The sequence below is a fragment of the Lepisma saccharinum genome, chromosome 11 (assembly GCF_977018435.1).
Source record: "Lepisma saccharinum chromosome 11, izLepSacc3.1, whole genome shotgun sequence".
In the NCBI taxonomy this organism is placed as follows: domain Eukaryota; kingdom Metazoa; phylum Arthropoda; class Insecta; order Zygentoma; family Lepismatidae; genus Lepisma; species Lepisma saccharinum.
In genome coordinates, this window is record NC_139239.1 from 10557221 (window position 1) to 10572417 (window position 15197).

Consider the following 15197-nt stretch of genomic DNA (forward strand, 5'->3'; position numbering starts at 1 on the left):
AACTTCATCAGTGTCTGAAATAAGGTCTACTACTAAAACAATGGAATTAGCCAAGCAACGGATTATATACAGACTTTGGATAGAAAAGGTGCTTTCTGCCCCCTTCCTCAAAAGAGGATATTATATTATATTATATTAAAAAAAAAAAGTCGTTCCTCCACCTTCAAAACTTATTGGAAGTTGGAGACACTGACAACAGGTCACTCGAATGCTGGACACCAAGAAGTTCAGATCTGATAAGCAAACGCGATAGTACCGAAAAATATTAATTGCTGCAAGAAAGTGTTAATCTAAGTGCAGTGACACGTTTTGAACACATTTTTTCATCTATTCAAAATCACGAAAAAACGCGAATTTGGCCTTTTCCGCGACTTTCAACACATTGAAATGTGCTTAAAAAACGAAAGATTCCGCGAAAATCCAACATTATTGAGTTTTAGGCTTAAAAAACAAAACAAAATGTACCAATCTACACATGTATAACATGCACGGCTTCCTCAATTTTATCCGAAAGGAAAGAAAACTATGGTGCTTGTTATACATTTAATAATTACTTATCACACATGTTATACATGGAATAATAATATACATTAAAGTACGTGCAAATGGATGTTTCTCACGATTTTCCTCCTTCTATCAAAACATTTTACATTGCCGAGCAAAGTGGTGTTATTTTGACGATGACCAAGTGCGCAGTAACCGTCACACGGGAACCGTAACATCGGTAATTATCGCGTGAGAAATAATGGAAACAAGATTCCTCAAAATACGTTCATGAGTATCAAACTATCACAAACAGGTGTAGGGCATGTAGCCTCCAATTTAAAGTACTAGTTTGAAAGCACATTGAAGGTATAATTGTAGGTAAATTTAGCAGGAAAATGTGCTAAAATAAACCGCGAATTTTGGAAAAAAATAAAATCGAGAAGTACAAAAAATAACTACGATTTTGAAGAAAATTTCAAAGAATAATCAAGGTCCCTCCCTACCTATGATAGAAGGATATGAAGTTGTTAATATTGGCTTTACTGAATTCCTCTAGGTTCATATAAAAAAAAGTCTGGTCTTATTCTTCATTAGCACTTTATTCGCTGGGGCAGCTGCCGATCACTGTTGCCAACTTCGCTCTTTTGGAGCCAGATCTGGCTCTTTCGTGCACTCGTTTGACTGAACTGTGGCACCGCCTTCTGCCCCACCATGATGCCACCACTGGCTCCGGCCCATAAAGACCAATCTTTGCCATGAGTGTACATCTTGCACATGACGCGATATTCATATAGGCTGCGTCACCCACCCCCTCTTTCCTCTCCAGGTATTTTTATATATAGCGCTATGACTAAAGTGAAGATGGCAATATTGTTATCCGGGAATCCTTTATTTTCGATTTCATATGAATATCATTGGATTATTGAGATGGGTGATGCCGCCAAATCTAGGCGGTGAAAACTAAGAATAAATTGCCATCACTTTAAAGCTAACGGTAATGGCAGCGCCCTCACCCCTCTGACACCTAAAATTACCCTAGGAGGCACTTTATGCAGCCTTCGTTAATCTAGCTTCTTGAAAGTCATATTTAGCTCTATTAATGGTGAAATGTAGCTCTTTTATGTAGGTTTGGCAACACTGCCAGGCTGGCCGTATGAAGCAAGGAGAAATGCATTAGGTTTATGGGACCATTATTTTATTCGTTCTCATGGGAATATCAAACATCCAATGTCGTAGAAAAGTACATGGACGGAAAAGGGCACGTTGAACTATGTCATAATAGAAGGAAAAGTCGAAACTCCCATTTGATTAGCCGTAATTTGAAGTTGAGGTTCATTTCCCATAAGAAATACATGGGATTCTGTAAATACCTATTAATCATATTTTTCAAACATCGTGTCTAGCTTACTAATCAACTTGAAAAACAGTTTCCACTTGCAACGTGGAAAGAAATTCATATTCTCTCGCGTACTAAACCCTTTTTTAAATAGCAGTGCCCAATCTGACGATATTAAAATAAATGTCCAACTAGTGCGTAATTGTCCCTCCTCGCCTAAGTGCAAGTATTAATGAAGTTGCATTTCAGCATGTTAAGGAAGAATTTGACCGTGTAACACAGGGTGCACTTATAGTACAAGTTTCTAACTTGCTGATATAAATTTAAAATACAAAAATCTGTATCCATTTTTGTAACAACCCTATAAACTACTTCGCCATCATTTATACTTTACTGAAATATAAGGCATAATAGCTTATTATGCTGCTACAAGATATACTCTAACAATAGTAGTTAATTTGTCATGTAATACCAAGCCTGTGACGATGTTTATAATTATTAATTCATTGTTTGCAGTAAGTTTCGTTTATATGTAAGGAATGTGGTAGATAGTAGACAGTAAACTGTTCTTGCCCCCCCCCCCCCCCGTTTTGGCACCCAATCGCCGCTACTGGTGGTAGATGGTATAATTAATCATTCTACAGCCTCCTTTTTTTACAACCGGACAAAGCTATTTCGTGTTCAATTCTCGCTTTCGTATGCCTGATTGTCAGATATCTTCCTCTCGCTCCTAGCAAATAAATATTCCTTCCTAAGAACGACTGGACTCTGGCCAAGGACACGAAATTGACTTAAGAATACACATCTGAATGTTCATCTTTGCTACAATATCACACGCTCTGTTGCAAAATGCCGCAATGAATTTGCATGAATATAGGAAGTCCATATGCGACACACAAACGAGTGAGTTACACGACTCACGCTTCTACTACTTATATTGCCGAAAGTGAAAACTAAAGTTAGTATATAAATTTGAACACGTCGCTTCTTTGAAAATAAGTGTGCAATACACACAACGAAAGTTTATTATAGTCTTTAGTGCCAAGTTAATTATTTACTTAACTACAGGTTATAAAATATGCAAATTATCTTACTGTTATGTAGTACATATTCTTATGTTTGTGATCGCATATTTTTTGTTATGCAGTATAACTTGCCACTTTATACAATAGCTTATTCGTCATGACTTGGCATCAAGGGGTCCGGGGTTCGATACCCACTGGAGAAACATAGTGGTTCGGATCCCACTTTAAACTGTAGGTCCAGTCCCGATTATAAAGTGGACCTAAAACAACAAATCAATCAATCATTAATGACTTAGCACCTGTATTTTATCAAGAACGTTGATAAGGGGTGCCGCACCGTAGAGGAAAATTTACTTCAATATTATACTCTTCATAGTATTTATTTCAATATTAGCATGAAGATCACAATCAGTTTAATCTCTTCCGCTTATATAAAACTATTAGCTCTACTAACAATATGTAATTTATATACATAGAACTATATATATATATATATATATATATGTGTGTGTGTGTGTGTGTGTGTGTGTGTGTGTGTGTGTGTGTGTGTGTGTGTGTGTGTGTGTGTGTGTGTGTCAAAATTTTCTCCCCCGTCCAACGCATCAGAATTTCCACGTCCCAGATATGTATTTTATTTTACGCTGCTTTTCTGTCTCTGCAGGTCTATCGTGACGATGAATCGGGGTTATATAAAAATTGATAAATGGACACTCACAAAGGAGCATCCACGACAAAGCCGGGACTCGAACCAAGAACTTTCGGTAAGTCGATAACTCATCAAGTTTGGCCACCAAGGCAGCTTGGATGACTTAGGAATATGATCTTACACACTCTCTATTTTATCGGCACGCACAGTTATTTGCAGCAGCTTTAGCGTTCTGTCAGAGGATGTCGAACCCACGGTATTTTTAATCCACCGCGAAAGTTTATCGCCCAACACATGCTCCTGTTGCTGGAGAACTTCTCCCGCTCGGTGTGTGCGGATTTCGCTCCCCACGCCTTCCTTCAAAACCAGTGACGAGTGTATCAGGAAGAAATATTCATACCAGCAACGAAACATTTTACAGATCATATAAATTAATATATCTGTTGATTGATTGATTTGCTTTATTTTACTTCGCTTTTTGTGCCACTTTTGGCTAATTTGCGAAGATGGGGGTGAGTGATGATGTGATGAAGTTGATGAATGGACACTCTGCAACATCCATGCTCAGGCCGGAACCCCTGGCGTCGTAGCGCGATGTGCTAACCACTCCGCCACGGGGCCCGGCAATATATCTGTTCCATTTAAAAACACTTGGGAAGATGAACTTATACGAAGAACTACCAACAATATTTCTAAAACTGAAATAAGAACTGAGGCTGTATGTATATTGGACTCTGCACCAGTGAGGACAAAACAAAATACAAAAAATGGTGTTACTGATTATATCTGTATCACCACATCCATTGTATATTCTGAGTTTTCTATAGTGTGAAAACAATTTTTTTGAACAACTAACAAGGGCCTATTCCGGTCTTGTGTTTATGTATGTGTTAACTTGGTTTGTTTTTATGTTAAAACGTTATGGCATTCACTCGCGGTTTTGTGTAAGAGAGATTTCACACCGAAACGATACAAGCGACACGTATTTGCGAAAGAACGAATCATACACTTTGGTATAGAATGTCGCTAAGTTAGTACGCTGTGGTTCCACGCACAAAAGCTTCGTTAGCATGCAGAGTGATGCAAGGAAGGGGATGGCATTTGACTGCTTTCTGAAACGGGCACTTTCTTCTTTCTTCTTAGACCCGTAGCAAGGGCGCCATGTACAGAGGGCACCATTCAAAACCTTTTTCAACAAAGTCAGAATATGCGACGAAATTTACACTTGGAATTTTGTGTTTTCCAAGGTAGCAGAAAGAGAACATGTTTAAAAATGATCTTCAGACACTAAAACATAACTAAAATATTATTAAATATTGTAAACGTTTCTTTAATCAGAAATGTAAACTACAAATTTTTAAATATAACCTATATCTTTTTAATAAACTTTCTTTGTTTCCTCATTTCAAAATTTGTAGGATGTAAATATCACAAACTATCTAATACGAAGGAAATATCAAAGGATGCACATAAGATGTCGGTGCTTGGTAATGCGAAGGGGGAGTGCGCCAAACCACAATCCTGCATAGTGCGACAAAATATTTAGCTAACGGGGCTGCCTAGTTATGTTATTTTAGATCGCTTTTCTACGTATTGACCTGATGAATGAATGAACAAACAACGATACACCTAACCGGGATTTGAACCTATGACCTTTGGCTTCGTAGCGCGTGACGCTGAGCACGCCACTTCGCATCTCTGCAAAACGTAGTCTACAAAAAAATATTTGAAATCTCAACACAGTTCTTCCTTGGAGCATATTAAGAACACCTCGCATCATCCACGAAGAAAAAAAATTACGAGGACAACAAAAGTGCTTTAGCTAGACGAATGACCAAAAGCAAAGCGTAGCGCATCCAGACCAGTGACTTGACACAATGTGTGTGGTCTAGTGGGTCCCTCCTCCTCTTATTTGCAGTGGCATTCAAGGTGAAGGGACTGTAATGTCAGTCTACACATTAGTCGCAGGTGATTGTCGAATTGTCTGTAGCATTTAACAATGAGGAATACGATCTCTCCTGCAACAGGGAAATCAAAACGAATCATTTCTACGTGATTTGTTACGCTTAGCATACGACTGGTGCGTAAGAAACCAAGTTTCGCTTGAGAATAGAGACAAAGGATATTTCGGGTTTGCGTCCAATGGAAAGTCCTCACTGTGATAACGCAGGCAAACGACCACTGCATAATGTCTTGGCCACGAACACAATAATGTGATTTGATCGAGCTGGACTCAATTGGTATAATTAGAATAACGTTGTGACTGCTGTCAGATCTGAACCATTCCGGCAACTGAAAGATTGTGATTAATGATTTTCTTTCCGAGGTGTATAAAGGAAGTCCGTACATGCAGAGAAATTCTACAGAAATGTCTACAAATCGTGTATTTCATTAAATATGCGTGGAAATGACAAGCGCTGTAAATTTAAATGTAGGCATAAAATTATACTGATTACAATATTATTCTTCCATTTCTGTTTACAAGCTTCGACTTACAATGAGGGTATGGATTCAAACATGAATTTTCTTTTAATCTTAAATTACAGTGTTGATTTATAATCTGAAAATCGTTAATGAAGAAAAAGAAATTCATGTATATTACAAGTTGTAATCCATTTTGAATGCAAGTCTGGTAAAAGCATTGCAGTGATGTTTCCAACAATTTCTTGAATGTGTTCTAATTTCTTGCAAGTTATGGAAGCGGACCACTTACAATTATTTCCAATAATGCAACAAATCATTTTCTACCTCATAGGGCCATAAAAGTTAATGTCCTGTTAAGAAATAGAGACTGAACTTCAAAATGAGTGGAGACGCAACACGGTATACACCTTTAAGATACTTATATATACCAGCGCCATTATTCATAAAATACTGTTTCATATTTATACCTTGAACATCAGCTACATTTTACAGATATATCTATAAACACATTTCAATGTAACTTCACTTGTACTTGAACAGAAATTTTATAGAAAATCGTAGAGAAAAATTTTCAACTAGAGCATTAATTTTTAAAAAATCGTTCACAGATCTAACATTTATTCAAAGCGCATCATTTTGGATTTCTATTGACACATCTAAGTCACTAAATTATTTATCACATTTATCGCATTTAGTTGATTTATTGATTTTGTTTAATTAACTTCGCTTTCTGCCACATTTGGTACTGGAAGATGAGGATGAGCGATGATATGATGCAACTGATGAAGGGACACTCACAAAGAACACCCATGCCCAGGATTCGAACCCGGGACCTCTGGCGTCGTAGCGCTCCGGATTATTAAATTTAGTATTTTCCCTTCTGCTACAGAGTAAAGAAGATTATAATGAGTCTTAAAATTTTAGTTGTAAATAGTGTTTATGCTTCGTATTGAGAAACTGGTTTCCAATTAAGCTGTGTTGATAAGTATATTCATTGTCCAGGCTTGAAAATTACCAACTCGATTTCCCTTTCAAAATAATTTATAGGTCACCTGGCAAGAAATATTTTTCTCCTTTGCCTCTCCTTTGCATGTCCGTACATACTTAGAATAAAGGTCTCTTTAATTTTCTTCACATTTACAAACAAAAACTGTTCATCAAATACTTAATCTCTGTTTCTAATAACTGTCTAATAATAACTGTCACAACGTCAGTGGCGAACTCTAAGTTGATAACTTAATGTTCTTTTTACTCAAATACGCATTTTTTGGTATGGTATTAAGTGTGTATGATGTATGTGATATGATTGCATCCCAGAAAGTACCTCAACCTCCCCACTCATTTTTTCTGGCGCTATTGCTGAACTCGTAGAAACGCAAGAAGTAAGGACGATGTAAAAAATATCGCTGTCTGACAGGACATGATACAGTGGAGATTATGACCGACAGCTAACACTTGCTCGAGACCTATCATTTGGTTTCAAAACTGCACACTTTTCTTGATCTATCTTGTTAGTTGCTGGGGTATGTGCACGTATTTGAAACACAGCTGCATATGTATACAATGAAAGATTTTGTCAAATGACGTGGCATGTGTCTGAAGATTAACCCCTGATCAGTACGACGAAATATTAGAATGTACAGTAATGATAAGAATTAAGGAATCAATCATTTGTTTACTTTTACACATTCATGTAGTCTTTTATATTTTCTCTAACCATGGTGAACTTATAAGGTTAAGTACCTATAATATATTTATACTTAACATAAACATATAATTGAAACTGGAAGAAGTAAAGAAGTGATTGTCTGGGCAAAAATATTAATTTTTGAAGGAATTGAGTATTCAGTTTTTTTAAATGTCTTTAAACATTTTAGTGGCTACTGCCAGGCGAATTCTTGGAAACATTTTCGCAACAAAGCTAAAGATCCTATTTAAAAAATATATAAATAGTTAATTGCAGAGTTTATTTGCGTAAGCATTATGCATACAAAAATATACACGGTTGCAAGGAAAAACAGAAACTGTGTACACACACCACCTGCAGTTCCATCAGAACACCGGTTACAGCTTTACAATAAGATCGAAATTTATGAAGATTTTGTGTAGAATTTACCTTTATAACACACTTTGAAATGTACAATTATAGCAAAGTTCTAATTATAAGTGAATACACTGCATTCAAATTTAATAAAAGCCAGTTGTCTGTTCCATTTCGTCTGTTTTCAATAAACATCAAATTATATCGCATTTACTGTACGCCGAGATCCGTGTGTGGGTCAATCGTAATACCTGAATTCAAGAATAGATATTTTGAAACCACGAAAATAATAGAGCAAGAAATAATTAATGCGTTATTATTTCTTGCGAGTTAAAAAACACATACAAATGTCAATTAGGGAACCTTCGTGTTTTGAGAAGAAACGTGAAAATAAATACGGCACACATCACAAAACAATACAAAGCAAAGTAATAAATATAAGTTGTATTTCGAGTTATTTCACGTCTCTTTTCTGCTACTCTATAGTACTCGTGAGTGATGAATGCATGTAATAGATGTGGGATTACAAATACAAATAAATATCCATGGTTTACCTAGTTTTCTAACCAAGAACCTTAGGCATCGCGAGGGTGGGGATAAAACCAATCAATCGCTCCGCCCTGGAAATTGACATCATCCATGACATATTAGAAATAAATCAAAAACTTTATTTTGAGATTCGATAACAGTAATCAAGTTTAGTTATTAGGGCCTATTACAGCAGAATAACCAAAAAAAAAACAAAAAACAACCTGAATTAACTCGAAAATTGGAGTGTAAAATGCACAAACGTAATCAGAACTTCATTATTTCATTCAGCTAGTTCTCAAAATCTGAAAAATCTCATTTTTATGCGAGAAGTCACATACCGTAAACTGCGTAATTAAAATTTCCTCCTATCATGTAAAAGTTAATAACAGAATAACTATGCATTTTAATGGTATGAAATCTGAGAAAAGGTAGAACATTTATGCCGGACTTTCACTCAACTTGTGTATCAGACGTTTCCAAAATGATATAATAGTAATAAATTAGCAATGAAAATAAAAGTGCATTACTAGATTATTGTTATAATTGTAATTTGAGTTGAGGTTTGGTTTAAAGACCACTTCATGATGCACAAATTGGCTAATCGGGATAGGAACTACAGTTTAAAGTAGGCTCCGAACTACTATGCATCTCTAACGGTTATCGAACCCAGAACCCCGTGATTACAAGGCAATTACGTCACCACTACGCCACCGAAGAGGCCACAATTGTAATATTATTATTATTTCTACTATTCAATTAATATCAACCGAGTGACCCCTCCAACTACAAAAAATTCTGGTGACGTCTATGAAGCGGGGTGCATTACCATAAATAGGGTGTTATTGGAACGGGAAGATGAGGGGTAACTCTTCCCTCTGGTTGCCATATCGTCCTCTCTGGTTGTAAATTTTTGGACAGGGATGTGTATATAATATCACATTGCTTCGATAGAAGTTGCTCATAACTTCTCAAATACACCATTGATTCATTAAGACATGAATTAGAATAGATCTCTACATTGTTTTGTTATTTTTCTCTTTCGGATAATATGCCATAGTAAAGAACAAATTGTTATCACAGTGCATCTTGTTATCTCCGCGTATGGCCCTATAGCACAGTGGTGTATTCTCCAATGTTACCTCCTATTTTCATATACATAGAAATTTACGGAAAATTTGAAGTTGTTGGATCTCAACAAGTCTTATTTATTGAACATATTTATTATATATTAATTACATATAGAAACACCAATACAGGCATGCAAGTAAAACAAAAACAGAAGTTTTCGCACTTCTGTTTTTGTTCTACTTGCATCCCTGTATTGGTGTTTCCATGATATGTAATTAATATATAATAAATATGTTCAATAAATAAGACTTGTTGCGGTAAACCATGTCAAATTTTTAGAATACGCCACTGCTATAGCATAGAAAATTACGGCACAGATGTAATTAAACTTGCCAACTTTATAGAATAAAATTCTCGGAGGTTTCTTTACAGCCTTCAGACTCATTAGATTAAAATAATCTGTAAGACTAATGTCTGAATATCAGCTGTCATCTGTTGTGGTCCTGCTAAATTGAGTCAACTTGATCAGAACAACCTAGCAACAACAATAATAATTAAGTAGAAGTAAGTAATAATTTATTTCATTTTCTCGCGACTCTGAACTGGCGACAACAACAGGAATACCCTAACATAGCCACAAAAAACTAAATCTATTTTCAATGGAGCAAAAATGGATGGAGGGAAATACAGAAGTTATGATTTGATTTGTTTTTTTGTTATTTGTGCCATTTTGGCTAAACGCGACGATGAGGGTAAGTCATGATTTTATGAAATTTATGAAGGGACACTCACAAAGAACACAGACCAGGATTCAAAACCGGGACCCCTGAGAAAAGTCTTGAGACTTTGATGCAACAGTGCCTTTGTTTTGGTTATCTGCAGCTCTTGTGCAGGCCAATATTATTGTGAGGTTTAATTGTTTGCTTTGTAATAACAAATTCTCTTCGCTCCGTAAATGCATGCCAATAGCAAAATAATAAAAAAAATGTAATAATTCTTAATCTCGTCATTCCGGTAGTTAACAAATTTAGACCAGGAAAGCGACTTCGATTCCAGGAGGGTTGGCAAGCATAGATACAATCAAAAGAAACGTATGTACTTACCACCAGTTACCCGTAGCCACGTGAACGGTCAAAACAGCGACAGCCAGAAAAAGTTTTCGAGCGCTGACCATGTCTATCCAGTGACCAAAATTTCCAAGACAGTGATTGTATTTCCTATAACTTCACAGCAGTCCGATGAAGAAGGGGAGGCGAGCGAGCTCAGAAACGGAAGCACCAACAACAATCAAACCGGCGCACTGGCAGGCGCGTCTTGGCCTCGTGGTATCAAGCATGGTCGCAGCAACGTTACAAGCTGGCGAATCACTCCGACGCTCGTCTGGTACTGCGCTACAACTCAACAAGCTGTATTAAGAGTACGCTGCGAGGTCCAGAACGCCTCTCATTGGCCCGTCCTCCCTTATTGTTGGCTCTTGTGGCGCCGCCTTGAGAGACTGTCGTGTGTCGGGGGCTGAATTGAAGCAGGTGTCCCCCCCACCCCCGGATTCCAAGAAATCCCTTTGAAAGGTAACCGTGCGGACCCAACTTTGTGAAATCTGGCCGACATCTTGTCTGAATGCATTGACCCGGTGTAAATATTTAGCAAAACTCCTCCTTCGTTCTTATCTTCCCTTCCTGTCCCATTTTTTCTTCTTTCCCCCGTTTCTTGGGATACCTTCCTCTCGGGCCTTAACTTATTTGGGGTGGGTTAGCGGGGGTCATTCCACGGTATCGATCTAGGGTCCGGATAGCAGTAAATCAAGGCAAGTATTGCTACAAACTATAGATGATTCAGCCCTCCCGCCACTCAGACCAGCAATAACTTTTTACTGTAACGACCCTCTCCACCCGAGGGGAGATATGATGGTCAGTGTATGCAGAGGACGGGATGAACCTGTGGAGTAGCACGGAACGAATATCGGCGCGTTTCATCGTAGACGCCCTCTTTGACGGATTGCCGGCTGAAAATTTGCACGAATTACGACGGTTCGAACAAAAAGAAATAGTTCGGAAGATATGGAATTGCTTCCTTGGAATGTTTTTGTTTTCCAATATCCTCATCAGTGTACATCAGTCATTCAAAACCCTGTGAAATATAATGGGACAGTGATCTTCAGGCTTCAATGTCGGTCTTCAATTTACATCCTTATGATTTTTTCCCTCAAAGAGGAAGAGTGGGTACCACAATCATGCAGTTTTTACTAATCTAATCGAAATTTCATCTCGTTATCTATACTAGATTTCTATTTATCTCACTTTCCCCTTGTGTCCTCTGCATATTCTGTCTCTCTCATTCTTTCCATTCTCTCCTCTCTTGTCTTCCTCCCCTTCCTCTTACTCTTTCTCTCGTGTCTCACTTTCCCGCGCTCTCGCCCTCCTCCCTCTCTCTGTGTACCTTCGCTCTTCTTCTTTCATTCTTCCCATTATATCTCTCTCGTCTCTCTTCTTTTTCTAATTTTTCACTTCCCTCTCTGTTCTCTCCCTCTATAATTTCTCTCTCTCTCTCTCTCCCTGTCTCGCTCTTTCTCTCTATGTCTATCTCTGTTCACTTATTTTCCACACCTTCGCTCTCCCTCTCTCTCATTCCTTCAATCCTCTTCTTTCTTGTCTCTCTCTCCCCTCATCTCTTTCACTTTCTCTAACTCATTATTTCCATTCTCTCCTCTCCCCTTCCCTCTTACTCTTTCTCTCTGCCCTCCACACCTACTCTCTCTCTCTCTCTCTCTCTCTCTCTCTCTCTCTCTCTCTCTCTCTCTCTCCTCAATACCTTCCCTCTTTTTATTTTACGGGAAAGAAAGATGACTGACTATTCATCTTGCGAGCCCTGTTGATGAGGATCGGGAACATTAAAACAGATCCGATTGTCTTTATTAATTTTGATTTTAAATTGACATCATAAATAGTGTCCCCATGTACAGTCACCGGCAATAAAAATGGGACACCAAACTCCTGAGATACTCGCTTCCCTGCAAGGTGTGTGTTTGTTGCCTAACTCTACCGCGGTGGCAGAAGTTGCCGTTAAAAATTTGTCGCCGCAAAGTTACGCAACATACATAACGCACCATAGGGAAGCGAATATTTCAGGATGTAGGTGTCCCATTTTTATTGCCGGCGACTGTACGTAAGCACAATTTTGCATCGATTGAAAATTTCGGTTTTACTGGTTTATGAGGTTTGTTTCTCATATCATACTTGATGAATCTCATCCAGACTAAATGAAACCACATTATTCGGCCTAGACGAGTATGCTAACACGTAGCACAACTACACACTCTTGCTTTCTGAGATATTACAAGTAGCATTTCGTTGCACAAGTGTTCTATTTATCTCAATATCCTGGTTGTATATAACCAACACTCAGAACCCATAGAAACATTATTCCCTTCGGATGGGCGAACATATGGCAGGCGTCTCATATTTACACATTAAAATGGCTCCTCAGACATCTTCCAGCTGCTCACACTTAGTTCAATCATAGGATGAGGGGCTTTTGAAAGAAATACCAAATGACTGATTCTTCGCATTTCTGTATAATGTAACTAAAACATACTGGAAGCTGCATTATCTAAATATATTTGTTTGTGGAGTACTTAACATGGCTTGAAAGTGTTATTATTTTATTGCGTGCTTGTTCCTTTGTCTTCTCCTGATCTGACGAGTTGTTTATACGGTTGTTAAAAGAATGCCTGGTTAACTATTAAAGGGATATCTTAATAGTAAAGTAGTCGGCAATAGTTCATTGGTTCAGACCCTGAGGCTGGCCATGCAGGCTGAAATTTCTTCTCTGGTAGCATAGGCTCTGGCGAAATCTTGATTTTTTCGGAGGGGGCTAGAATTGTAAATGCGGTTATTACATAGATACGCTATATAGTACTTCGAAATTATATATAATTTTTAAGTTGTACAAAAATGTAATCCGGGTAGTTTTCAAACGGTGTTGCATTTACCCGAGTTATTTATTCACTGCTTTCGCTTGAAAATGCATATTTTATCAAAATTTCGGAAGAGGCATTAGCCCCATCAGCTCCCTCTAGTGAGCATAGGTCTAACTATCGATGATCGAAGGATTCTGATCACCCTGACTTACCAAGAGAATCTCGAGGGTAAGGCAGTCCATTTTCAATTTTACGTGCTTTGTAAATTCTCACACAGGTACATAATCTGTACATAAGAATAGTTTAACTTCGATCCCGGCCCGAATATACTCTGCTAGTTACGCCTATGCACGGTAGCCTTTCCTAGCGACTCATTGACTAGGGCTAAGGGATACTTGTCCCTCACCAAAAAAAAAAATCAGGTTAATTAAAAAAAATTATAAGTTAAGAGTACTTTTCTTCATCTCCTTGGATCTGATGAATAAAGAAATAAAGAGTAATTCTATGATTTATCAAATGCAATAGTTATTTAACAAAATAATCCTGAGAGCTATGTTATGGGATGAAAACTTTTCGATTATGCCCTCCCAAAGTTCGATTCTGCCTCCCCCGCCCCCTTTAATCTCTCAAATAGCCACAAATGGCACTCTAATTGTTTATGCATTTCAGAGCTTCATACCGATTGTGTTTAGGATCAGATTCAAGGCTTGGGGTGGGGGACAACGATCTGGGTAGACATTGATTCACGAAGAGCTTCGAAAATCCAAAACTTTATGCTACAATGAATGTTGCTAATAGGGAGACAGGGATGAAAATTAACTTTGACAGATTTACTTTTCTAGCAAGGCATCGCAGCATCTTGCAGACCCTGTAACAAACATAAACAGTGCATCTTTCTTGAGCAACTAATACTACACACATTTTTTATGATATTGGCACACTGTATACGTCACGAACTCATATTGTTATGGCTATTGTTCGGTGTCTCTTTTGTCCCCAGAATTTTGAATGAAACAGAAAAAAATACGAACAAACGAAAATAAAATAATGCGGAAAAAATCTGTCATGAGCTCATAGCACTACAAGAACGTAAGAAGTCTACACGAATAGCATGTTCGTTGGTGAATACAACAGCTTTTGTGCCAGAAGTTATACAATCCTTTATTTTTCTCTCTCTGAAGCCTTAAATGCATAACATAAATACAGCTGTATATTTTCCGAGACGTAAACAAAACGGCATGGAACTGCTCCGACACAATTTATGGAGACAAGGAGCAGACGTCACATTCTAGCTTGTATAGATTGGAACCAGGCCTACTGGTTCAGAATCTGTCATATTTACAATCGAATATACAATTTTTGCTCACCTTATCATATTTCAGACTATTAACATTTCTCATATCAGCCTGCTTTAGTTATTTTACATTGCTTGTCAAACTCTTTGTGTTAAGGACGACAATTAATTAATTCATGGAGTACCTCTCATTTAGTAGAGGGTCGGCATCAATGTAGCAGACAAATATTAGATTTTGATAGTGAAAATTCCTAGTGACTGTTTCCGTACATCTTCCCAACTACAGCACAGGTATAGCACCAAATGTCAATAAACGCACAGCAAAGAGTGAGCAAAAAACAGAATGACAAAGGCATTTATAGTCACATAGACAAATTCGGTTGCAGGTTTTCCCATTCAAAAGACAGACAGCTACGAAAAGAACATTGCA

General features: G+C 37.7%; 1 protein-coding gene across 2 annotated transcripts in view; it reads right to left on the minus strand.

The window, feature by feature from the left end:
• The window catches only part of LOC145995131 (protein Wnt-4-like), a 155488-nt gene that overhangs the window by 85738 nt on the left and 54553 nt on the right, over positions 1-15197 (minus strand). Inside the window, exon 1 of one of the 2 annotated variants that reach the window (XM_083131667.1) lies at positions 10661-10929. The exons of the other annotated variant lie outside the window; for it this stretch is intronic. Coding sequence (XP_082987793.1) covers positions 10661-10731 — 71 coding nt within the window. The 5' untranslated portion in view covers positions 10732-10929. Of the gene's footprint in view, positions 1-10660; positions 10930-15197 lie in introns of those variants that run through there. 2 annotated transcript variants of the gene reach the window in all.